This window comes from Hemitrygon akajei, chromosome 5 (assembly GCF_048418815.1).
Source record: "Hemitrygon akajei chromosome 5, sHemAka1.3, whole genome shotgun sequence".
Taxonomy (NCBI): domain Eukaryota; kingdom Metazoa; phylum Chordata; class Chondrichthyes; order Myliobatiformes; family Dasyatidae; genus Hemitrygon; species Hemitrygon akajei.
This window is the reverse complement of record NC_133128.1, coordinates 188,437,145-188,464,717: the sequence shown is the minus strand read 5'-3', so window position 1 is coordinate 188,464,717 and position 27,573 is coordinate 188,437,145. Positions and strand designations below refer to the sequence as shown.

The 27,573-nt window shown below is 39.5% G+C and overlaps 1 protein-coding gene across 10 annotated transcripts in view; it reads left to right on the top strand.

Moving 5' to 3' along the window:
• Positions 1-27,573, top strand: part of LOC140728577 (uncharacterized) — a 120,428-nt gene that overhangs the window by 87,386 nt on the left and 5,469 nt on the right. For all 10 annotated transcript variants that reach the window (XM_073047527.1, XM_073047529.1, XM_073047523.1 and 7 more), the window contains 6 exons: positions 4,687-4,742; positions 7,001-7,104; positions 19,787-19,921; positions 20,960-21,071; positions 23,287-23,324; positions 27,161-27,248. In XM_073047527.1, coding sequence (XP_072903628.1) covers positions 4,687-4,742; positions 7,001-7,104; positions 19,787-19,921; positions 20,960-21,071; positions 23,287-23,324; positions 27,161-27,248 — 533 coding nt within the window. The remainder of the gene's footprint in view (positions 1-4,686; positions 4,743-7,000; positions 7,105-19,786; positions 19,922-20,959; positions 21,072-23,286; positions 23,325-27,160; positions 27,249-27,573) is intronic.

The following is a 27,573-nucleotide window of genomic DNA, read 5'->3' as shown; positions in this document are numbered from 1 at the left end:
TTCAGTGGGTGTCTCATTAATAGCACTATTGGCAGCACCAGATTACTGAAATACTGTTATTACATGGACTCGGCATTCAAGGTGGATTGGCAACTTTATTCCCAGGAGGTTCAACAACAAAGAACTTCTTTTCAGAGAGTCTTTGGAGACATCACAACCCTTCAGAATTTTTCTGATAAATATGGATAAGCTCAAGTTTTCCAATGTTGTCAGCACTAGGAGATTTAACTTCTGCCTGTTACGCCACTGGTACTTAGGGCAGCAATGAAGGTCCTCCATCTCTGGCAGTGTTCAGGGCTTCCTTCATCATGTCAGTAGCTTCCTCTCAGTTTTCATTGCTGTTTCCATAACAATTTCCATAACACAAGACAGGGCTGCTAGTCCTGAGCTGAAACCTCAAAACTTGGAGGACTGGTGGACCACCCTTAGACTGGCTTTTACCCTTAGGCCTATTTGGCATGGGTGACCCGACCAAGGGCCAAAGAATAAAGCCCTGACTCCAGCCAGTATAGCACCTCAGGTCATTGAGGCACTCAAGTCTCCAAACCATGACAAGGTTGTGGTCCTCTTGGAGGGAGAGATTTAACATTAAGAGCAAAAGACATGGGAGCAGAATTAGGCCATTCAACATACTGAGTATGCTCTGCCATTCAATCATGATGGGTTTTTTTCCCTATTCATTTAATTTCTCCCTGTAAACTTTGACACCCTTACTAATCAAGAACGTATTAACCTGCGCTTTAATTTACCCAATGACATGGCCTCAACAGCTATCTCAGGCAGTGAATTCCACCGATTCACCACTCTGGCTAATGATATTCCTCCTCATTTCTGTTCAAAGGGGTGTCCTGTTATCCTAAGGATGTGCTCTCTGGTCCGAGACTCTTGCACTGTTAGAAACATCTTCATCATTGCCACTTTAATCAGGCCTTTCAATATTTGGTATATTTCAATGAGATTGCCCCCAAACCTCCTCATTCTTCTAAACTCCACTGAGTACAGGCCCAGAACTATCAAGCTCTTCTTCTATATAAACCCTTTCATCCCTGGGATCATTCTCATAAACACATTCTGGACCCTCTTCAACTTGAGCATGGCCTTGCTTAGGTACGGGGCCCAAAACTACTTGCAAAACTCCAAATGTGGTCTGACCCGCACCTTGAAAAGTCTCAACATTATATCCACGTTTTTATATTCTAGTCCTTTTGAACTGAATGCTAGCATTGCATTTGCCTTTTTCATTACCAACTCAACCTACAAGTTGACCTTTAGGGAATTCTGCCCTTAGGAATCCTAAATACAGTGGCGTGCAAAAGTTTGGGCGCCCCTGGTCAAAATTTCTGTTACTGTGAATAGTTAAGTGAGTAGAAGATGAACTGATCTCCAAAAGTCATAAAGTTAAAGATGAAACATTCTTTTCAACATTTTAAGCAAGATTGGTGTATTATTTTTGTTTTGTACAATTTTAGAGTGAAAAAAAGGAAAGGAGCACCATGCAACAGTTTGGGCACCCCAAGAGATTTGAGCTCTCAGATAACTTCTACCAAGGTCTCAGACCTTAATTAGCTTGTTAGAGCTATGGCTTGTTCGCAGTCATCGTTAGGAAAGGCCAGGTGATGCAAATTTCAAAGCTTTAGAAATACCCTGACTCCGTAAACCTTGTCCCAACAATCAGCAGCCATGGGATCCTCTAAGCAGCTGCTAGCACTCTGAAATTTAAAATAAATGATGTCCACAAAGCAGGAGGAGGCTATAAGAAGATAGCAAAGCATTTTCAGGAAGCTGTTTCCTCAGTTTGTAATGTAATTAAGAAATGGCAGTTAACAGGAATTGTAGAGGTCAAGTTGAGGTCTGGAAGACCAAGAAAAATTTCCGAGAGAACTGCTCATAGAATTGCTAGAAAGGCAAATCAAAACCCCCATTCGACTGTAAAAGACCTTCAGGAAGATTTAGCAGACTCTGGAGTGGTGATGCACTGTTCTACTGTGCAGCGACACCTGCACAAATATGACTTTCATGGAAGAGTCATCAGAAGAAAACCTTTCCTGCATCCTCACCACAAAATTTAGCATCAGAGTTTGCAAAGGAGCATCTAAACAAGCCTGATGCATTTTGGAAACAAGTCCTGTGCACTGATGAAGTTAAAATAGAACTTTTTGGCCCTCAGTATGCAAAGGTATGTTTGGAGAAAAAAGGGTGCAGAATTTCATGAAAAGAACACCTCTCCAACTGTTAAGCATGGTGGTGGATCGATCATGCTTTGGGCTTGTGTTGCAGCCAGTGGCACGGGGAACATTTCACTGGTAGAGGGAAGAATGAATTCAATTAAATACCAGCAAATTTTGAAAGCAAACATCACACCATTTGTAAAAAAGCTGAAGATGAATAGAGGATGGCTGCTACAACAGGATAATGATCCTAAACACACCTCGGAATCCACAATGGACTACCTCAAGAGGCGCAAGCTGAAGGTTTTGCCACGGCCCTCGCAGTCCCCTGACCTAAACATCATTGAAAATCTGTGGATAGACCTCAAAAGAGCAGTGCATGCAAGACGGCCCAAGAATCTCACAGAACTAGAAGCCTTTTGCAAGGAAGAATGGGCGAAAATCCCCCAAACAAGAATGGAAAGACTCTTAGCTGGCTACAGGAAGTGTTTACAAGCTGTGATACTTACTAAAGGAGGTGTTACTAAGTACTGACCATGCAGGGTGCTCAAACTTTTGCTTCGGGCCCCTTTTCCTTTTTTGTTGTTTTGAAACTGTAAAAGATGGAAAGAAAAAAGTAATCTTGCTTAAAATATTAAAGAAATGAGTCATCTTTAACTTTATGCTTTTTGAAAATCAGGTCATCTTTTACTCGCTTAGCTATTCACAGTAACAGAAATTTTGACCAGGGGTGCCCAAACTTTAGCATACCTTTGCACCTCCAATTTCTCATTTTCTCACTGTTTAGAAAATAGTCCATGCCTTTCTCCGTTCTACCAAAGTGCACAACTTTTTGTTTCATTGCAACGGAACAATGGCTGAGAAGTGGCAGATGGAATTCAACTCAGAGAAGTGTGAAGTGATTCACTTTAGAAGGTCAAATTTGAAGGCAAAATACAGGGTTAATGGCATGATTTTTGGCAACATGGAGAAACCCGGGGATCTTGGGGTCCTTGTCCATTGATTCCTCAAAGTTGCTGCAAAAGGTGATAGAATTGTTAAGAAGGCTTTGCTGTGTTGGTCTTCATTATTCAGGAGATTGAGTTCAAATGTCATAAGGTAATGTTTCAGCTCTATAAAACCCTGGTTAGACCACATTTTGAATGTTATGATCATTTCTGGTGGTGAAGCTCCAGAGAAGGTGCAGAGGAGATCTACCAGGTTGCAGCCTCGATTAGAGAGCATATCTTATGAGGATAGGTTGTCTGGGCTAGGGCTTTTCTCTTTGGAGCAGAGAAGGATGTGAGGTATAGATTGAGTGGACAGTCAAAGACTTTTGCCCAGGTTGGAAATGGCTGATGCAAGGGGCATTATTTTAAGATGATTGGAGGAAAATATTGGGGGTATGTCAGACGTAAGTTCTTTACAAAGGAAATTGTGAGTGCATGGAAGGCCCTGTCAGGGTTAGTAGTAGAGGCAGATACATTCTGGCCATTTAAAAAACTCTTAGATAGGTACATGGATTTTAGAAAAATAGAGGGCTATTCAGGAGGGAAGGGTTAGATTGATCTTAGAGTAGGTTAAAAGGTTGGCACAATGCTTTGATGTTCTATGCACGTCCTGTAAAAGGGAAGGTTACAGTGGGATTTTTCCTAGTCCGCATCCACGATCTTCTCTCCCAGCTGAGAAGCAGAGGTCTGAAAGACACTTCTTTTAAGATCACTGAAAAATTATATTTCTCCAGTAGGAACTGAAAGAAAATATTAGTTGTGCCGGCATAATACACTAGGAATCACACAGAGAACCTAGATGATGTGAAAGATTCCTTGAATTATGTTTCATAAGTCCACTTGCACTTGTTATAGCAGACAAATGCTTTAATCATGTAAAGGGCTTGTTACAACATCTCTGCCCTTCCTAATGAGTGTACCTCACTGAAAGAATGAGACCCAGGCATAAAATACAATTTACTGTGAAGATCTCAATTTAGGATCTGTGACGCAATGCCGGTCATGTGACCTAACCTTAAGAAGCTGAATTTTTTGCGGCATTGTTACCAGGATTCCAGGATTCACATTACTGGAGGACCGTGCCACACAGACCTTCCTGGATGACTCTTGGAAGGCTCTTGTTTACAGGAGTAAACCACCCCAACATGGTTTTACATTATGGTTTTGTCAGCTGTAGAGTTTTTCATTACTTGCTTTCCATTGTGGGAAGAAACCAAAGCACCCGGAGGAAACCCATGTGGTCACGGGGAGAAGGTACAAACTCCTTACAGACAGTGGCAGGAATTCAACTCAGGTTGCTGGTACTGTAAAGCGTTGTGCTAACCACTGTGCTACCATGCAACCCTATGTGCTATTATGCATAAACCATAGGCGGAATCCAGCTTCCAAGCAAAAGTTTTCCAAGTGGTTCCTAATGTAAAGAAACTGAAGAAGGAGGCAAAGAAATCCATTTTAATTAGAAAGAAAGTATTGGTTTTTGGATTTAAAATATATCGAAAATTTATCAATTATTCTGAATTGTTTTACAGTTTAAGAAGAATTTGGAGTCCTTTGGCTACAAATCAACTATCATATATAACGTAAGGTAAAGAGAAAATTGAATTAAATGTTTCATATGTGATCTCTGAAGTTAGCATGATAAATGGTTTGAATCATACAATATTGTTCTGTGTTGTTAAACAAGAAAAACGGAAAGAGTTAATGACTAACTAATCAAAATAAGGTCAGATATTAATTCAAAATGAAATATTGTGGACTTTGGAAGTCTTTATTAAGAACAGGAGAATACAGAAATAGAAGAAGGAAGGGACAGAGCCCCGCAAGGTTGTTCTGCCATTCATGTAGACTGTTCGATGGGCCTTGACAGATGATGTACATCTCAGGTTCATTTTCTGAACTTTCTACTGCCTGTGAGTCTCAACATCAGAAGAGATGGGATGGCTCTGATATTGTAACAGGAATGAAAAATGACCTTTGCTTATAAAATCAGGAGTTGGGATTGGAGTCTATTTGGGTGTTCATAAAAGATTGAAAAAAATGGAGGCAATCTTTTGCTGAGAGTTATCTACAGAAGAGGTTGAAAATCTAATGAAGAGATTTATACAATTATTTTAGGATCTAAATTGATGATTGGGATTATTTTAAAACCCACAAGGATTGACTGAAAAATTGATAAAGAGGCAGAATCCAGTCTAAGAAATAGGTATACATAATAGTAGAAAAGAGAAAAACTGTAAATTACGGTGTGTGTGTGTGTGTGTGTGTATAATATATTACATATACAATAGTTTAATTAAATAAGTAATGCAACAGATAGAAATAAAGAAGTGAGGTAGTGTTCCTGGGTTCAATGTCCATTCAGAAATCAAATGGGGGAGGGCAGGAAGCTGTTCCTGAATCACAGAGTGTGTGTCTTCAGGCTCCTATACCTCTTTCCTGGTGACAGCAATGAGAAAAGGGCATGTCCTGGGTGATGGATGCCAGTTTTTTGAGGCATCACTCTTTGAAGATGTCCTGGATGCTGGGGAGGCTAGTACCCATGATGGAGACCCCCCCCCCACCCTGTACCAAATGGTGTACACGAACGTTGCCAGAACCCGAGGGCCCGAGTTTTAGAGAGGGGTTAGGCATACTGGGACTCAGTTCCTTGGAGCATAGAAAACAGAAGTATAAACATCTGGAAGTATATACAGTTATGAGGGACATAGAAAGGGTGAATGCACAGTTTTATTTCCCAGGGAGAGGGAATCAAAAGCTAGAGGGAATAAGTTTAAGGTGAGAAAGGAGAAATTTAAATGGCATCTGAGTGGCAACTTCACACAGAGGGTGGTACAGAAATGGAAAGGGCTGCCAGAGGAAGTGATTGTGATACAAATGATAACATTTAAAAGACACTTGGACAGGTAGATGGATAGGAAAAGTTAGAGGAACATGAGCAACATGCAAGCAAATGGTACAAGCTTAGAAGAGAATCTTGGTTGGCATGGGCAAGTTGGGCTGAAGGGCTTGTTTGTTTTTGTGCTGAATACTTTACAATTCTATGGCTCTAAAGTAAACAGCCAGGAAATATAAAAACAAATTATCACAATGAAAATAAGAAAATATGAAAAGAAAAAGAGTAGCAGCAGTATATGGCATAAGAACATAGCAAGTTGGAGCAAGAGCATTTGAGGTTGTCCTGGTACTTATCAAGTTCCAGCATCATATACACCATCCCTTTAATATCCAGAATTCTTCATAATTCATCTCAATAATAACTAATATTCAGTTTTAATTTCATGTGATTAGCTGAAATTAAATTCCACAATTGTAATGTTGCACAGTGTCTAGGTTCTTCAGGAATGTTAAGAGATAAACCTACAAACACAAGAGATTCTGCAGATGCTGGAAATCCAGAACAACACACACAAAATGCTGGAGGAATTCACCAGGTCAGGCAGCATCCATGGAAAAGAGTAACCAGTTGACATTTCAGACTGGGACCCTTCATCAAAACTGTCTGTCAAGCCACTCATGAACTGTATGATTTTTTTTGAGGAACACATATGTTTATCCAAGGAGAATTCATGATACCAGGAGATAATTATGGGTCCATATAGGAACTGAAAGTGCAATGTACCACAGAGGAAAATAAGAGGTGAAATGTACCAATGGTAAATGGAATTGGCTGGAGAGTAAATCCCAAAGCAGTCAACTGCAGAGAGAAAAAAATGGGTCATACTAGAAATGAAACTGTTTATGATTCTTCATTGGACTTTCTGATAAGTTATTTGACCCTGCAGCACTTACATTGTGTCATTGTGCATTCTTAGTGAGTTAAGTTATATGACTTTATGATTACAGGAAGGGGAGTGTCATCGCAGATGTTACAAACACATTTGAAGAAGGTAGCAAAGTAACTGAATCAATCATTGCAGAAAAAGTACAAGAAAACTTCACATATATAAGTAAGCGATACCACTTTGAACTTCTTTATTACTCAGTAATAAAATGGAATTTCAGGCACTGTTATGATGAAGCAACTGTTTACATTTTCCACACCCAGTGAACACCCACATTGCATCATGGCCTTTGAATGGAAAATCCTGCAAAAGGTAATGGATCTGGCCCAGCTTATCATGAGCCAAACTCTCCCAACCATTGAGCACACCTACCATCAAATAGAAGGGTCAAGACCCTCAGGACTCGCATTACCAATTTCAAGAACAGTTTCTACCTGTTATAGTTACGGTTCTATAGATTTGCTGAGTACGTCCACAGGAAAATGAATCTTAGGGTAGTATGTGGTGACATACTATATTGTACTCTGATAATAAAATTTACTTTGAACTTTGAACTTCATGGAAATGAAAGTCAAACATCAGCTAGTGCTGGAAATTTGAAAAACAACAGGGTATACTGAAAACTTCCAGCAGGCCAGGCAGCGTCTCACTAGTAAGCAAAATACATGAAACTGCCTCCTCAGCCTAATGTGTTGTGACAATTATCTACATCAATCCCAGTTCTCTTCTGACATTCACATCAATTAACCCCCTGAGCAATAATCCTGTGACTGATCTGCACCAACACAATTTAAGTAGCCAATCAGCATATCTTTGGCATGCTGGAGGAAACAGGATCACCCTGGTCACAGACAGAATAAACAGATTCTACATGGACAGAACTCAAAGTGAGACTGCTGCACAAACTGCTTTACCACAGTGTTCACTGAGATCTTTAACCTCTCGCTTCAGCAGTGTGAGGTACCCACCTGCTTCAAGCAGGCTTTGGTTTTACCAGTGCCTAAGAAGAATGTGGTAAACTGCCTCAATGACTATCTCCAGTAGAAATTACATCCACTGTGATGAAGTTAAGCAGGTTGGTGATGAGAAACATATCTCCTGCTGGAGGCATGACTTGGATCTGCTCCAATTTGCCTACCATCACAAAAGGTCAACAGCAGATACCAATTCATTGGTTCCTCATTCAACCCTGGAACATTGGAGCAGCTAAGGTGCATATATGTGGCCAACCCTTGAGCAACAGGTATATCATTTTGGATACTGTTGGGAGGGGAGAGGTTAACCTAACAGAAGAAAGTCACGAGGAAATCTGCAGATGCTGGAAATTCAAACAACACACACAAAACGCTGGTGGATGCTGCCTGTCCTGCTGTGTTCCACCAGCATTTTGTGTGTGTTGAGAGGAAAGTCACAGCAGTCAGGTTTGTGACACAGAAGGGAAGGTGGGGAGAAGAGGCATGCTGTGGTGATAAAGGATTCATTAGTTAGAGGAAGAGACAGGAGGTTTTGTGGGCAGGAATGAGATTCCTGGATGGTATATTGCTCCTGGCTGCCAGAGTCCAGGATATCTTAGACTGAGTCCTCAGCATTCCTAAGTGGGACAGTGAACAGCCAGAAGTTGTGGTCTATGTAGGTACCAATGATGTGGATAGGGTGATTGATGAGGTTCTGCAAAAGGGAGTTCAGGCAGTTTGGTGCTAAGTTAAAGGGCAGGACCTCCGGGGTTGTGATCTCAGGATTGCTACCCATGCCACGTGCTAGTGAGGCCAGAACTAGGAAGATTATACAGTTTAACGTGCAGCTAAGGAGTTGGTGTAGGAGGGAGGGCATAAGATTTTTAGATCATTGGGCTCTCTTTCAGGGAAGGTAGGACCTGTACAGAAGGGATGGTTTGCATCTGAATTGGAGGGGGACTAATATCCTAGCGGGAAGGTTTGTTAATGCTGCACAGTGGGGTTTAACCAAGAGTTACAGGGGGGTGGGAACCAGAGTGTCAAGACAGTGGAGACGTAATGGAGACCGAAATTGGAGACCTCTGACAAAGTAAGAAATCAAAAGGTTGAGCAAGGTGTGACTAGTGCCCTGAGCTGCGTGTATTTCAGTGCAAGACATATCCTAGGAAAGGAAGATAATAGTACAGACGATGAGGAGGTTGGTTTACAAACAGAGGCAATGTGTAGTGAGGAGAGGCTGGTGATAGGGCAAAATTGCAATCAACAGGATGAGATGCAATGTGAAAGTTGGATTGAAAAGAGTGAAGATAGGACTGAAGGTGTTATATTTGAATGTTGCAGTATAGGAAATAAGGTAAATGAATCTTCAGCCCAGCTGCAGATTGGCAGGTATGATGTAGGCATCACTGAATCATGGCTGAAAGAAGATTATAGTGGGAGCATAATGTCTAATGATACACATTGTTTTGAAAAGACAGATGGGGCTGCATTTTTAAAAAAATGAAATCAAATCATCAGAGAGAGGTTTTACAGGGTTGGAAGGTGATGAAATGTTGTGCATAGAGCTAATGAACTGCATGGATAGAAAGATCCTGATGGGAGTTGTATACAGACCCCCAAACAGTAGGAAGGATGTGGTCTAAAAGTTACAATGGGAGATAGAAAATGCATACCAAATGGGCAGTGTTACAATAGGCATGGGGGATTTCAATATGCAGGTAGATTGGGAAAATCAGTTTGGTACTGGATTCCAGAAAGGATAATTACTAGAGTACCTATGAGATGGTTTTTTAGAGCAGCTCGTGGTTGAGCCCACTAGGGGATCAGCTATTTTAGATTGGGTGTTGTGCAATGAACTAAAATTATTTAGAGAACTTAAGGTAAAAGAACCCTTAGAGACAATGATCATAATATGATCAAATTCACCCCAACATTTGAGAAGGAGGAGCTTAAGTCATATGTATCAGTATTACAGTGGAGTAAAGAGAATTACAGAGCCATGAGAGAGGAGTTGGCCAGAATTGATTGGAAAAGAACACTGGCAGGGATGACGGCAGAGCAGCAATGTTTGGAATTTCTGGAAGCAATTCAGAAAGCACAGGATATATACATCCCAAAGAGGAACAAGTATTCTAAAGAAAAGATGACACCACTGTGGCTAACAAGTGAAGTCAAAGCCAACACAAAAGCCAAAGAGAGGGCATATAATAGAGCAAATATCAGTAGGAAGTTAAAAGATTGGAAGCTTTTAAAAGCCAACCGAAGGCTGCTAAAAAAGTCATTAAGAAGGTAAAGATGGAATACAAAAGTAAGCCAGATTTCTTCAGATACATAAAGTACATAAAGGTTTCTTCAGATACATAAAGTATAAAAAGAGAGGGGAGGGGGGAATATCAGACCATCGGAAAACAATGCTGGAGAGGTAGTAATGAGGCACAAAAAAATGGTGGACAAACTGAATAAGTAATTTTGCATCAATCTGCACTGTGGAAGACACTAGCAGTATGGTAGAAGTTCCATGTATCAGGGGTCAAAAAGTGTGTGAAGTTACCATTAGTAAGGAGAAGGTTCTTGGAAAACTGAAAGGTCTGAAGGTAGATAAGTCAACTGGACCAGATGGTGTACACCCCAGGGTTCTGAAGATGTGGCTGAAGAGATTGTGGAGGCATTAGTAATGATCTTTCAAGAATCACCAGATTCTGGAATGGTTCTGAAAGACTGGAAAATTGCAAATATCACTCCACTTTTCAAGAAGAGAGAGAGGTCTAGCCAGAGAGTGGCGAATCTGTGGAATACTTTGCTACCTGCAGTTGTGGAGGCAAAGTCTTTATGTATATTTAAGGCAAACATTGATAGATTCTTGATTGGTCAGAGCATGAAGCGATACAGAGGGGGGGAACACAGGAGATTGGGACTGAGAGGAGAACTGGATCAACCATGAAGAAATGGTGGAGCAGACTTGATAGTCCAAATGGCCTCATTCTGCTGCTATATCTTATGGTCTTATATATCAGGATGCTCTTCATTGACTGCAGCTCCACATTCAATAGTATCATCTTCTCAAATCTAATCAATAATCTTCAAGACCTAGAACTTGTGCAACTGGATTCTTGATTTCCACACTTCTAGACCCCAGTTACTTCAGACTGGCAAAAACATCTCCTCCACAATTTCCATCAGTGCAAGTGCACAACAAGGCCGTGTGCTTAGCCCCCTGCTCTACTTGTTTTATACTAATGATTGTGAGGTTGAGTACAGCTCCAATGCCATACTTCGGTTTGCTTTGGCACTGTCATTGGCTGAACTAAAGGTGGTGACAGATCAGCAAATAGGAGGGAGATTGAAAATCTGCGTAAATGGTCCACAACAACCACCTGTCAGCAACAGCAAGAACTGATCGTTAAGTTCAGAAGGAGGAAACATGAGCTAGTCCTCATCAGGGGAATCAAAGGTGGAAACAGTCAGCTTCTTTAAATTCCTCAGTATTATTATTTTAGAGGAACTGTTCTGGGCCCAGCACATAATTATCATTCTGAGGAAAGCCAGGCAATGCCTCTACTTTGACAAACTTCTTATAGTTGTGTAGTAGAGAGTATATTGGCTAGTTGCGTTATAGCCTGGTATGGAAACATCAATGCCCTTGAATGGAAAAACCTACAAAATTTTGTAGAAACAGCTCAGTGCATCATGGGTAAAGCCCTTCCCACCATTGAGCACATCAATGGAGAGTGCTGTTACAAGAAACGAGCACCCATCATCAAGTTTCCCTACCACCCAGGCCATGCTCTCTTCTCGCTGCTGCCATCAGGAATGAAGTACAGGAGCCTCAGGACCTGGAACACCAGGTTCAGGAACTTTTATTAACTCTCAACCATCACTATCTTGAACCAGACGGGTTAACTTCACTCAGCCCGTCATTGAACTGTTCCCACACCTGTGGAGTCACTTTCAAGGACTCTTCATCTCATGTTCTTGATATTTATTGTTTATTTGTTAATATTATTATTATTTCTTTTTTCTTTCTTTTTGTATTTGCTCAGTTATCTTTTGCACGTTGATTGTCTATCCTGTTGGGTGAGTTATTTCATTGATTCTGTTGTGTTTCTTGTATTTACTGTGAATGCTCAGGGTTGTATATGGTGATGTATCTGTACTTCGTAAATTTACTTTGAACAAAGGTACGCTATTTGTGGAGAGGGAAAGAGAGATATATCCTCAGTTGCTTCGATGAATAAAACATCCTGTTTGCACTATCCCTGAAAAAAATAACAGAATTATTTTCTTGAAGAATTCCATGAATAACATAAAATGTGATGTTTCAAAATTATACAAAGAGCAGGCCATTTAATAGAATAATTACAAAGTAGAAAAATAAATACTAAATGATATGAGGGAAAATCAGAAGAGTTTCTTTAAGCATATAAAAGTTCAATTCAAGTTTAGTTGCCATTCAACCATGCATGAATACTCTTGAATACAGTCAAACGAGACAGCGTTACTCTGGGGTAAAGATGCAAAACACAATATCAACTGTCACACACAGCACAAAGCACACAGAAGATAGCAAGCACAAATGATATCATAATCATGCAATAAAAGAGTCCAAAACTCTTGACGTTGAACACTGGGGGAAGGCATGACTCTGAATTCAGCCTGAACACTGAGTCACACCGCCCCGGTTAAATCATCGAAGGAAGAGAAAGATTGGGCTTAGGTGAAAGAATTAGGCAATAGTGAAAGGTGAAAGATGGAAGTTTAGCAGTTAGCAGCCAAATCATTTACACGGGTTTTACAAATAATGGCTGGAATGGGAAATTTAAAATGAGAGCAGGAAGAGAATTTGCCCTGAAAAATGTTCATATCCATGAATATTGATGAAAGGTGAAAAGTTTAAGGAGAACGTGAGGAATTTATCCTCTTGTCTTCACATACTTGTAGAATGCCTTGGGATTTTCCTTAATCCTGTCCGCCAAGGCCTTCTCATGTCCCCTTCTGGCTCTCCTAATTTCTTTCTTGAGCTTCTTCCTGCTAGCCTTATAATCTTCTAGCTCCCTATCTTTACCTAGCTTTTTGAACCTTTCATAAGCTCTTCTGTTCTTCTTGACTAGATTTACAACAGCCTTTGTACACCACGGTTTCTGTACCCTACCATCCTTTCCCTGTCTCATTGGAATGTACCTATGTAGAACTCCATGCAAATATCCCCTGAACATTTGCCACATTCCTTACATACATTTCCCTGAGAAGATCTGTTTCCAATTTATGCTATCAAGTTCCTGCCTGATAGCCTTGTATTTCTCCTTATTCCATTTAAACACTTTCCTAACTTGTCTCTTCCTATCCCTCTCCAATGCTATGGTGCATTGATTGGAAGTAAATTAGACACAAGCAAGCCTTATTCATGATATTGTGGGGAGTGGAACCACTAACAGTGGGTTTCGAACTCCAAATAATACACAGAGCTCAGCTCCTTTTATACATGTACAAATCAATTGCAAAAGCAAAGTCTGTTCGATTAACCTTGTGAATTACAAAAAGATAAGCTAGCTTCATATGCAGTTCTCTTGTGATAAGCTATACCCAAATAATCAGCTAAAAATTTTAAAAATCCGTCTTGTGTACAACTGTGTGTAAAACAGTTTATCTCATATTCTTGTGGCTGATTCTTACAATACAAGCAACTGCAAGTATTGATTCTAAGTCTTGTTTCTGCTAAAAACCAAGGCTCCTCTGTTTTAAATATTTATTTATTTTATCTTTTTTTTTTCTTCACCCCTTTTTTTTCCATTCTCTGAATTTTTTTTTCTCCCTTCTCGGTAAATGGTTGATAAATACTCGTTTTGAATTTATAATTTTCCCCTTCCTCTTTTTTTCTTTTTCCTTCTTACCCTTTTTTTTCCCTTTCTCTTACCTTATTCTTCTATAATATTTCGCGGGTAGGTTAGTTTTGGTTTTCTTCCGATTTTCTCTGTATTAAGTTGTATATTTCGGCAGAAGGTGTTCTAATCTGGAGTTATGTTTTCTAGTGCATAAACTAGTTACTGTTTGTTATAGCATTTATACGGAACTGCTGTCAATAACACAGATCTGGAAGTTGTATTTGGGTTAATTTTTTTGGTAGAGCTAGCTACTTGTTTTGGTAGCCGTCTAGTTTTGGGTTGTGTGGGTGGGGTGGATTTTCCAGTTCCAACATTTCTTTATTGTTTAGGACATGTTTATATTTTGACCTTACGAATCTATGTTTACATCTCTGCTCCCAGACTGCTATTGTACCGCTTGATTTTTTATATGCCTGCTGCCTTTTATGCATTAGTAATTGATAATGGCTAGTGCACTTAAATTTGTGAGCTGGAATGTAAAGGGACTGAATCACCCTGTTAAAAGGAGGAAGGTATTCTCACATATTAAACAACTCAAAGCTGACATTGCTTTCCTCCAAGAAACTCATATTCATTGTTTTGATAACTCCCGGCTTCTGTCAAAGTGGGCGGGTCAGTATTTTCATTCATCCTTTGCCGCTAAAGCTAGGGGAGTCTCCATTCTTATTAACTCAAATATTCCTTTTGAACTCCATAATAAAATATCGGACACAAATGGCCGTGTTATTATTGTTTCTGGTAAACTATATAACACTAAAGTTGCACTAGCAAACCTGTATGCCCCCAACTTTGATGATGTTAACTTTTTTGAACGGTTTTTTTCCTCACTACCAGACTTAAACTCATACTCTCTTATATTGGGTGGTGACTTTAACTGTTGGTTGGATCCTAAACTGGACCGATCGTCCTCTGTTACCAGATCACCTACCAAATCTGCCTTAGCTATTCAGTCGTTTCTCTCTAATTTTGGTATCTCTGATATATGGCGTTTCCTCCATCCTACGGAGAGAGATTATTCCTTTTTCTTACATGTTCACCATACCTTCACTAGAATTGACTATTTCCTACTCGATAACCAACTTATCCCATTTGCCCACACTTGTGACTATCAGTGTATACTGATTTCTGACCATGCCCCAATTACCCTCTCTCTGAACTTTCCCGGTCTCCCTCAGAGGAACAAACACTGGCGGTTCGATTCAACTTTATTATCGGATGATGATTTCGTAAAATTTATTAAAGACCAGATAACCTTCTATTTTAACACTAATACATCACCTGAAGTGCCATCCCAGATTGTCTGGGATGCCATGAAAGCATATTTGAGGGGTCAAATAATCTCTTACACAGCAAATCTCAATAGAAGATCCCGTGCAGATCGAGCAGACCTCATTAACCAGATTAAAGATGTGGATCAATTATATGCCCAAACTAAGAACCCTGAATTATACAAGAAGCGTGTTGAACTCCAAACTAAATTTAACCTTCTGTCCACTCAACCTGTCGAACGCCAACTTCTCGAAAGCAAGAGCCGCTTTTACATTCATGGGGATAAGTCTGGTAAATTCCTAGCCAATCAGCTGAGGCGTTCTAAAGCCAAACAACATATTACAAAGATCCGGAAGGAGAACGGAGACTTTACATCGGATCATTTAGAAATTAATGACGCATTTAAAAATTTTTATTCTCGGCTTTATTCCTCTGAATCCCTGAATGACAATATCTCTGTGGATCAATTTTTACAGAATCTGAATATCCCCTCACTTTCATCTGATTTCAAAGCCAAACTCAATGCGCCTATATCACTAGAAGAAATATCTTTTGCAATTTCTGCACTGTCCTCAGGGAAATCTCCTGGACCTGATGGGTTCCCTGTGGAATTTTATAAATCATTCTCCTCACTTCTTTCTCCTCAGTTACTTTCAGTATTATCTGACTCGTTTAATTACGGCAAATTGCCACCCTCTTTCAATGAGGCATTTATTATTCTTCTTTTTAAAAAAGGGCAAAGACCCAACAGAGTGTTCCTCATACAGGCCGATCTCTCTGCTCAATGTTGATGTAAAGATCTTAGCTAAAGTGTTGGCTCATAGATTAGAAACCGTTATTCCCTCCATTATCTCTGATGACCAAACAGGCTTTATTAAAAACCGTCTCCCTTTTTTTAACATTCGGCGTCTATTTAATATTTTATACTCAGTTCCAACTGGGACTCCTGAATGTGTTATCTCCCTTGATGCGGAGAAAGCATTTGATCGTATAGAGTGGAACTACCTTTTTGCAGTCTTAGAAAAATTTGACCTTGGCCAAAGTTTCATCTCTTGGATCCAATTGCTGTACCTGTGTCCTACTGCTTCTGTTCTAACTAACTTTCAGAAATCCCAAGTATTCAATCTCAAACGTGGCACCCGTCAGTGATGCCCCTTAAGTCCCTTTCTCTTTGATTTGGCTATAGAACCTCTGGCGATAGCATTTCGAAAATGTCCTGAACTGACCGGGATTTGGAGAGGGGGTGTTGAGCATAAAGTCTCTCTCTATGCTGATGACTTATTACTCTTTCTCTCATATCCATCTACATCCTTACCTCTAATGTTTTCACTTCTTGACCAGTTTAGCCAGATCTCTGGCTATAAACTCAACTTACATAAGAGTGAACTTTTCCCAATTAATAAAGAAGCACAAGAACTAATATTTCGTGATCTCCCTTTTAAAGTAGTCCATAATCAATTTACTTATCTTGGAATTACAGTCACAAGGAAGTTTAAAGATCTCTTTCGTGAAAACTTTGTCAATCTTTCATATGCTACAAAACAGAGTCTGGTACAATGGTCACCTCTATCTATGTCCTTGGTAGGTCGTATCAATGTTGTCAAAATGTATGTTCTCCCCAAATTTTTATACTTATTTCAATCTATCCCAATTTTTATTCCTAAATCTTTTTTTGATTCCTTAGACTCTATTATTTTGTCATATCTGTGGCAGAATAAGCACTCTAGAATTAATAAAATCCACCTCCAAAAATCTAAAAAAGAGGGTGGCATGGCTTTACCTAACTTTTGCTTATATTACTGGGCAGCTAATATACGTTGTGCTGCCTTCTGGTCTTTCTTCCACGGTCAACCTGAGTGCCCTAACTGGGTGGCAATGGAGTTGAGCTCCACTAAAGAATTATCTATATCTGCACTTCTTGGCTCTGCACTCCCTAGCAGTCTGCCCAGATCAATAGCTAATCCTCTGGTTAGACACACTTTGCGTATATGGGCTCAGTTCAGGAAATGCTATGGTTTCCAGGGGGTTTCTGTTTCTAGCCCTGTCGCACATAATCACCTTTTTTTACCCACCACGTTCAATTCAGCATTCCATGTTTGGTACAGGAAGGGCATTAGACATTTTGAAGATCTCTTCATTGATAATCGCTTCGCTTCTTTTCAACAGCTCTCTGTTAAGTTCAACCTGTCTAACGCTCACTTTTTCAGATATCTCCAAATCCGACACTTTACTGCTCCTTTAATTCCTAACTTTCCTGAAATGCCTGCGAAAAATGCTATGGACCTATTTCTTTCCATTAATCCACTAGGTAAAGGTTTAATTTCAATTATCCAAGATAAACTAGCAGCCTTACGACGGACCCCTGTGGATAAAATTAAAATGGCCTGGGAGCAGGATTTAAATATCTCCTTATCCGAGGAGAGCTGGGACTCAGTTCTCAAATCGGTTAACTCAACCTCTCTTTGTGCTCGCCATTGTCTCTTACAGTTTAAGATTGTTCATAGAGCCCATATGTCTAAATCTAAACTATCTCGATTCTACCCTGGCATTAGTCCGCTCTGTGATAAATGCAAGAGGGGCGTGGCCTCTCTCATCCATATGTACTGGTTCTGTCCTAGCTTGGAGAAATTCTGGAAAGATGTCTTCACTACATTATCGGGTATTCTGAATCAGCACCTAGAACCTAACCCCTTAATTGCTCTGTTCGGTTTTTGGGGCGAGACAGATTTATGTCTAGGTCCGACCAAATGCCGAATACTATCCTTTGCCTCTCTCCTGGCGAGACGCTTGATCCTCCTTAGATGGAGAGATGTTGCCCCGCCCACTCATGCGCAATGGCATAACGACATTATGGCCTGCTTGGACCTCGAAAAAATTCATTATTCAGTTCTCAATTCGGATTTAAAGTTCCATAAGGTCTGGGGACCTTTTATCGAGTACTTTCATAACCTTCCTCTTGACTAGGGTTTTTTTTTCTTTTTGGTCCCTTGCTTTCAGCTCCCTTTTTTTTTCTGGTAGTAGGCATTATTATCCTTTGTTGCTAAGTGTATTCACAGTCTGGGAGTTTGACTGTCCAGACTTATACTCTCTATATTGTGTGGTGGTTGGTCTGGAATTGTTGTTTTTTTCTTGTGTTGTGGGGTTTGGGGAGGACACTAAGCTCACTTGTCTTTAATTTAGGTGCTTTTTTGTTAAATTTTCTTCCTTTGTAGCATATTGTTATTGTATGCTTAACCTTGCTCTGTATTAATGCTCCTCATTGGGATTTGGGGTTTTTAATTTTGTAAAATGTTTTGAAAAACTAATAAAAAAATTTAAAAAAAAACCAAGGCTATATCTTTCGAACCTAAGCTGGAAACTGGTCTCCATATAGAAAGGCCAATATTAACCCTTTGTCTATCAAAATCTTTAGCTTACAATATTTTCTTCCGCAGATGTGTAAGACCGATACTATGCATGGTCAGGCATTAGGGAGTGTAACACAACAGAGACCTCTAGGAGTACAAGAACATTGATTGCAAAAATCAGTATCACAGGTCAACAAGGTGATGAAACGGTGTTCAGCACATGTGTTGGGCCTTAATCTGTGCTGTAGTGCTCTCTGTCTCTCTGATTTCTTGTTAAGAGCAGCTTTTCCAGAAGGCCTGACCTTTGAATCTTCCATAAATCTAAATGGAAAAGATGATCTTGCATTATTGGTGTGAGCTAATTTTATTTCTCTTCTGGTGTACTTAGCTCCCAATAAATTCAAATCTGTGATTTATTATGAAGAAAGTAGTGTTAATCTAAATACATGAGATGGGAAAAGCTTTGCTGGTAATAGATGCTCTAGAACAGGGATTCCCAACCTGGTAGGGATATGTATGAGGAAAGATTGGATAAACAGATCCCTTGTTTAATGGTATTGATCCATGACATGAAAAAGGAACTCCTGCTCTAGAACTGAAACAAAGAACTTAGGAGCAAAAGTGGGGCTATTCAGCCCTTTCACTCTGCTCAGACAACCAAAGAATTGTGGCCAATTCTCTGACTTAGCCACCTCCTTTGTATTTAGAAATCTATCATCCTCCTTCTGAAGTATATTTGACAACTTAACTTCTATAGCTTTCTGTAGTTAAGAATTGCCCAGCATTACAAAGTTCAAAGTTCACATTTATTATCCAAAGTATGTACACTGTATACAATATTGAGATTTTTCTCCAGGCATCCACAAAACAGAAACCCAATAGAACTCATTTAAAAGACCATCAAAGAACAGTATGCAAAAGAAAAAGAACAATTGTGCAAACAATAAAAAGTAAAAGAAAATAATATTCAGAAGTAAAGTTCACGAAAGTGACTTCACAGCCCAGAAGCCAGTCATCACTGCAGCTGGTCCAGGATCCCACTGTAATTGTAGTCAATGGTGTCTTGGGCATTCATGGGGCTACCACATGCATCTAATTATAACCATTGAAGTCTGTCAGAAGCAGTTTTGGGGTGTTGTTTCCAGCCTTTAAACACTTGTTTAAGTCATTCTATCAATTTTCTTGCAATTTTTCAGCATCCAACCATTACTGTATACAAAAATAGAATTAGATTGAGATGTAAAATGTTGAAAATGTTACTAGTGTATTTGTTTAAAGATCCGTTGGGTTACAAACGATGTTCAGAATAATATGGAAATAAGTCTGATATAAGATAGCATAAAATGTGTATATTAGATGTTTTGAAATTAATTTCCCAGCTTGTTCTTCTTTTCAATAGCTATTCAAGGATGCAACTCAGATAAGTGCGACAAAGGTACTACTGCAGACTGTTACCAACCGGTCCACGGTCTGGCTGAGTGCATCTGCAAAACAGGATTTTATAAGAACTCCTTAACAGAGACAAAATGCACAGGTATTTACTTTTTACACCTGTTTTTATTTATCAGCATTGAAGTGTTATATTAAATTAGACCATAAGACTATAAGATATAGGAGCAGAATTAGGCCATTTGCCCCATTGAGTCTGCTCTGTGTTTCATCATGGCTGATCCAATTTTCCTCTCAGCCCCAATCTCCTTCCTTCTCCCTGTGTCCCTTCATGCCCTGACAAATCAAGGATCCATGAACCTTTGCCTTAAATATACATAAAGACTTGGCCTCCACAGCTGCCTATGGCAAAGAATTCCAAATTCATCACTCTGGCTAAAGAAATTCCTTCTCATCGCTGGTCTAAAAAGACATTCCTCTATTCTGAGGCTGTGCAGAGGTCTTGATTCTTGATTGAGCAGGGCATGAAGGGATTCGAGGAGAAGGCAGGAGACTGGGGCTGAGAGGAAAATTGGATCAAACACGATGAAATGGCAGCGAAGACTCAATGGGCCAAATGGCCTAATTCTGCTCCTATATCATGGGCTTATTCATTACAGATTTTACAGATATCTTCTTTAAAATGTTATTCTCTGTTGCTTATATATAACATAAATGCTTTTATGTAATGTATAAATAGGAAATTACTAAACGGGCTTTGAAATGTTAGAAATTGTTGACCTCCTGGGATTTTCACATGCAACAGTGTCTAAAGTTTACAAAGTGGAGCAAAAAAGAAAATAAAAACATCCAGTGAGTAGCAGTTCTGTGGACAAAAATGTCTTGTTAATGAGAGAGGTCAGAAGAGAATGAGCAGAATGGGTCAAGCTGACAGGAAGGCAACAGTAACTCAGATAACCATGTATTCCAACAGAGAACATCTCTGAATGCACAACACATCAAACCTTGAAGTAGATGGCCTACAGGAGCAGCAGACCACGAATATACACTCAGTGGCCACTTTATTAGATACAGGAGGCATTTGTACTGTACATATTTAAATTAACTGTGTAATATGAAGATATGTTTCAGAATCTGAGTAACTGCAATAGCGATTTACAGTAATTTTCTTTAATATCTACAGAATCGTGTGCACTAAAATGCAAAGGAGTGAATCAACACTGCGTTCAACAAAATGGAATTCCTGTTTGTGAATGCCGGCCTGGATATAAAGATAACAGTGGCACCTGTGAAAGGTTAAAGATAAAAGCTCTCTTCTGGTTTGCAACATGACATTGAAACTCTCTGTCAGGGTTGTCCAGTGCTGTGGCCATTTCTGCCACCTGTCCTCTCACATAAACTGACATTTCTGTGGAACTTGTTGTCACAGGTGGCTGTGGAGGCCAAGTCATTGGGTTCAGGCAGAGGCTGACAGATTCTTGATTAGTCAGGGCATGAAGGGATATGGGGAGATTCAGGAGACTGGGGCTGAGTGGAAAATGGATCAGCCATGATGAAATGGAAGAGCAGATTCAATAGGCTAAATGACCTAATGCTGCTTATTTACTTTATACTCTATTTGCATCTGAGCCAAGTATGAAAACAGTGCTTCTAGAGTGGCCTCAAAAACCTGAATTATTCATGAGTCAGATCAGGTTAAGCTTGAAAAATATTTAGGTTTTTTTAAGCTACTGCAACCATATCCTTGGTTCAATGCTTCTACAATAACATTTCTTGGCCAATCAATTACTGCTCATTCACACACATGGTAAACTATATAATCCAGTTACTATTTTAAGACTATTTATTCTTGTGGTTTATTAAAATTCTCTCATTGTGATCTCACACATAACATTACCTTGAGGCATTGAGTGAGTGCCAATCTCCTTAATTTATTTGCTAGCATCACCATAATGGCATATCTACTGGTCTTGCACACAGATTTCTTCACTTATGTCAGTCTTTTGTTTCTCATGTGTGGGAAATACCAGTGATGCTCTTTATTGCCTGTGTTTAATTTCTCTGAGTATTTAATGTAAGTTGTACCCATTCTTTCAATGATCACGTACTTGTTAGGTGGGGAATTCCAGAATGTTAACCTGTGTTCCCTAGAAAAAGCTGACATATATCCAGAACACAAGAGATGCTGTTAGATGCTGGAAATCCAGAGTAAAATACACAGAAAATGTTGGAGGAACTCAGCAGGTCAGGCAGCACCTACAGAGAGCAATAAACAGTCAATGTTTTGGGCCGAGACCCTTCATCACTCATCATCTCAGCCTGAAATGTTGTCTCTTTATTCTGCTGCATTGATGCTGCTGGACCTGGTGAGTTTCTCCAGCATTTTGTGTGTGATACATGTCCAGCTCAGGGTAGTGTGTGACTTGGAGAAGAGGGTGGAGGTAATAATATTCATATTCATTATGAATATTCATATTCATAATATTATATTCATTCTCCTCTGTGAATGTGAGGTGAGTGTGAGGTGCTACATTTTGGTAGGAATAATCAAAATAGGACGTACATGGTAAATGGTAGGGCATTGAGGAATGCAGTAGAACAGAGTGATCTAGGAATAATGGTGCATAATTCCCTGAAGGTGGAATCTCATGTGGATAGGGTGGTGAAGAAAGCTTTTGGTATGCTGGCCTTTATAAATCAGAGCATTGAGTATAGGAGTTGGGATGTAATGTTAAAATTGTACAAGGCATTGGTGAGGCCGAATTTGGAGTATTGTGTACAGTTCTGGTCACCGAATTTTAGGAAAGATATCAACAAAATAGAGAGAGTACAGAGAAGATTTACTAGAATGTTACCTAGGTTTCAGCACCTAAGTTACAGAGAAAGGTTGAACAAGTTAGGTCTTTATTGTTTGGAGCGTAGAAGGTTGAGGGGGGACTTGATAGAGATATTTAAAATTATGAGTGGGATAGATAGAGTTGACGTGGATAGGCTTTTTCCATTGAGAGTAGGGGAGATTCAAACAAGAGGACACGAGTTGAGAGTTAAGAGGCAAAAGTTTAGGGGTAACACGAGGGGGAACTTTTTTACTCAGAGAGTGGTAGCTGTGTGGAACGAGCTTCCAGTAGAAGTGGTAGAGGCAGGTTCGATTTTGTCATTAAAAAAAATTGGATAGGTATATGGACAGGAAAGGAATGGAGGGTTATGGGCTGAGTGCAGGTAGGTGGGACTAGGTGAGAGTAAGCGTTCAGCACGGACTAGAAGGGTCGAGATGGCCTGTTTCCATGCTGTAATTGTTATATGGTTATATGAATGAATTGCCTGCAAAACATTACTGTCAACATCTGCTTGAAGTCCATAGAGTGACAGATTCATATGGGAACATGTCTCTTTTAAACTTAGCTCACTAATTGTTTTCAAAAACCAAAGTTTAATTTGTTGCAAAGATTAATCAATTGAAGTATTATATTTTCGTTACAATGTCAATTAATACTTCTTTTCTTAATTTAGTTGCCCTTTTGGTTACAATGGAATAAACTGTGAGGATGGTAAGAACTAAAATTAATAGTTTCGATGTTATGAATTTAAGAGGATTCTCTTCTTCTTCTTCTTCTTCTTCTTCTTATTATTATTATTATTATTATTATTCTCTTATTAACAAATCAGGACAGTGCTTTCTCATTAAATAAAGGAATCAGGGAAATAACTTGGAAAATTTATAGCTCAGGTGGTTGATGGTTGGGTTGAGTTGTTCTCTGATCTTGGCAATCCATTTAGAAGCATTCATAGGGTGATGAAATTTTTGCAAATGGATTGCCAAGATTGGAGAACAACTCAACCAAACCAAAAGGAATATTCATTAAAGCAATGAGTTGTAGGGTTGCTGCATGAGAAATTTTCTGTATGATGCATAATGCAAAGTATTCTGTTCTGTACCTAATTATTGGGATTTTTGGGATTTTAATGTTTCATAATGGCATAATTTTCAGATAACCTTTCAAAAGTGGTTGACAGAGAGGAGAAAAAACAGCTTCAAAAAGATCTAGTTTGTCTGGTCAGTCAGTGAGTTGATTTAATATTATCACATGTATCGAGATACAGTGGAAAGCTTGTCTTGTATACCGTGCATACAGATTGACCCACTGCAACACTGCTTTGAAGTAGTATGAGGTAAAACAATAAAATATTGATCAAAGTTTTATAATTACAGGGAAAGTGCAGTGCAGGGAGACAGTAAAGTGCAAGGTCATAACAAGATAGATTGTGAGGTCAGGAGCCTAACCATCTGAGGGGACCATTCATTATAACAGCGGCATAGAAGCTTTTGTGCTTTTGTATCATCTGCCTGATGGGAGGCAGGAGAAGAGGGAATGTCCAGGGTTGGTGGGTCTTTGATTATGCTGGCTGCTTTACTGAGGCAGTGACAGGTGTAGACAGTATCCATGCAAGGGAGATGCTGAGCTGTGTCCACAACTCTCAGCAGTTTCGTGTGGTCACATGTAGAGCAGCTGCCATAGCAAGCCGCGATGCATCCAGATAGGATGTTTTCTATGGTACATCAACAAAATTGGTGAGCTTCAAAGGGAACATGCCAAATTTCTTTAGCCTCCTGAGGAAATAGAAGTGCTGGTGATCTTCACTGGCTGTGGCATTTATGTATATGATTGGACCAGGAAAGGCTGGTGGTGATGTTTATTCTGAGGAAGTTAAGTTCTCAACCCTCTTGACCTCAGCAACATGTGCTGAAGCCAATAACTAGGTTTTCTCTTTTTTGCTGACATTGAGAGAAAGACTATTGTCAAGACACCATTCCACCAGGCCTTCCTATGTCTGACTCATCAGTGATATTCAGCCCACAGCAAAGCCAACTGCAAACTTGTAAATGGAGTTAGGGCAGAATCTGGCCACACAGTTGTGAGTGTATAGAGAGTAGAGTAGAGGGCTTGTAAAGCACCAGTGCTGAGAATAATCATGGTGGAGTTGTTGCTGTCCATCCTGACTGATTGCAGTCTGTTAGTAAAAAGTCAAGGTTCCAGTTGCAAAAGGGAGGTGTTGAATCCCAAGTCGAATAGCAACTAAAGTTGAATCCTGGGAAGTAATACTTTTGGAGGAATGCAACAAGACAAAGACACTGAATGAGATAATATTGATATGTAGGGAGCTACAAAGGAATTTACGACCAACAGACCATAAGATATAGAGCAGAATTAGGCCATTTGATCTGTTGAGCCTGAAAATTAGAAACAAAAATGTGTGGTTAAAAAGGCATAGAGCTGATTTCCTTTACTATAAATTATAAAAGCAGGGGTATTATTTTAGAATTATGAAAGGTGTACCTGATAGAGGTGTATAAGATAATGAGAGGCATTGATCATGTGGATAGTCAGAGGCTTTTCCCCAGGGCTGAAATGGCTAGCACAGGAAGGCACAGTTTTAAGGTGCTTGGAAGTAGGTACAGAGGAGATGTCAGGGGTAAGTTTTTTAGGCAGAGAGTGGTGAATGTGTGGAATGGGCTGCCAGCAGCAGTGGTGGAGGCAGAAACAATAGGATCTTTTAAGAGACTCCTGGATAGGTACATGGAGCTTAGAAAAATAGAGAGCTATGGGTAAGCCTAGGTAGTTCTAAGGTAAGGACAAGTTCAGCACAGCTTTGTAGGCCAAAGGGCCTGTATTGTGCTGTCGGTTTTCTATGCTTCTATATTCAATTCCTGCTAAACTGTATCTTGAGTATTGTGTACAACCCTCATCACCAGGTTGCAGTGCAATTGTGATTGAAGATGTTGAGAAGATTTCCAGGATGCTGCCAGCTCCAGATTTATTTGGTTAAGTTGAACAGGAATAAAGAGAAAAAATGCTAGAGCCACTCAGAGGCTTAGGCAGTATCTGTGGAAAAAGTAACAGAGTTAATGCTTCAACTCAACTATTTCCAGCATATCTTTTTATTTAATTTCAGATTCAGACTTTATAGTTTTTGCTATGGAGAGACTGGGATTGTTTTCGTCGGAACAAAGGAAAAACTACCGAGTGCCTAAAATTATAAAAGGCCTAAAAAGAGTAAATACAAAGGACTAGTAGTTGAGGGATCAAAAAATAACTTAAAGCAATTAGCAGAAAGACTAAAAGAGCGATGAGGATTTTGTTTTCAGCAGGAAAGTGGAAGCAGTTTGCTACATGCTGCCTGTCAGGAAGGTAAAGGCAGAAATCGTCATTACTGTACTTCTAAACAGAGTACTTTGATGGGTACCGTAATTGAGAGCATGACCTGCAAGATCACAGATTAGTGCTGGAAACACAAGGAAATCTGCAGATGCTGTAAATTCAAACAACACACACAAAATGCTGGTGGAACACAGCAGGCCAGGCAGCATCTATAAGAAAAAGAACTGTCGACGTTTCGGGCCAAGATCCTTCGTCAGGACTAACTGAAAGGAAATTTTTCCTTTCATTTAGTCCTGACGAAGGGTCTCAGCTTGAAACGTCGACAGTGCTTCTCCTTATAAATGCTGCCTGGCCTGCTGTGTTCCACCAGCATTTTGTTAGTGCTGGAAGTTTAGATTGGCGTGGAAAGCTGTTTTTCAATATTTGAGGGAAAAATGACTTTCGTAATTTCATTTTCTATGAAAGACAAAACTTATAACGCTGTCATCCAATGCTATGACAAAGTTAACACGTATTGTCCACAGACATTAGCCTGTGACTTTCAAACTGAACTCTCCACTACCTGTCAAACAGGTAGTTAATAAAACAGAGAATATTGAAAATACTTAGCAGGTCAGACAGCATTGAGAGGGAGAATTAATGTTTCAGCTCCATGATCTTTCTTTGGAACTGATTAGGGATGTTTTTAGTTTATTTTCAATCATATAGCAGTTAGCACAATGTTTTACAGTACAGGTGACCTGGGTTCAATTTCCTCTGCTGCCTGTAAGGAGTTTGTATGTTTTCCCTGTGACCAAGTGGGTTTCCTCCAAGACTTCTAGTTTCTACCCACAGTCCAAAGATGTACCGGTTGGTAGGGTAATTGGTCATTGTAAAGTGTCCCATGGTTAGGCTGGGGTTAAGTTGGGGATCACTGGGCGGTGTAGCTTGAAGGGCACAGAGGGCCTGTTCCAGGCTGTACCTCAATCAGTAAATAAATAAATAAATAAATGGAATGAATAATTTGCAGCCAGATTATTTGTCACGTGTCTTGGAACATTGTAGGAATGTAGTAATTCTGGGAGAACCAGCTCAAATCCAATATGTCATATTTCATGTTTTTGCATTTTATAATTCAACATCTCTGTAATACAGGCTTTTACAATGGTAAAGGGGTTCAAACTGATAAATACTTGGTCAGTTCTGCGGCTGATTTGACATTTACTTTGAAAACTGTCTTTTTGCAGGATATCAAATCGCCATTTTAGTGACAGGAGTTGTATGTGGAGTTGTGATTCTGATTCTGGGAATCGTGCTTATCTATCTTTGTGTGAGGTAATATTATTTATATGCTTTGATCTAAAAATACTTCATTAATTGAAAGGGGAAGATTCTGTAAATGAATAATGCAAAAATTATTAAAGTACATTGACCAGTATTTGTAGAAAATTGTGAAACTTAGTGTAATTGCTTTTAAAGTAGTTAGTGTTAAAGCAGCAATAAAATTAGGGTGAATATTAACACTAATAAATGTCATGTTGGGTGAAGTCATGAATGAATGTTTTAAAAACCCACTTTTAGCAGATGGAAAAAGAAGCAGCTTATAAGTTACAGTACTTGGTCAAAGCAAAACCATAGTTTCCCCTATTGTCATGACCTC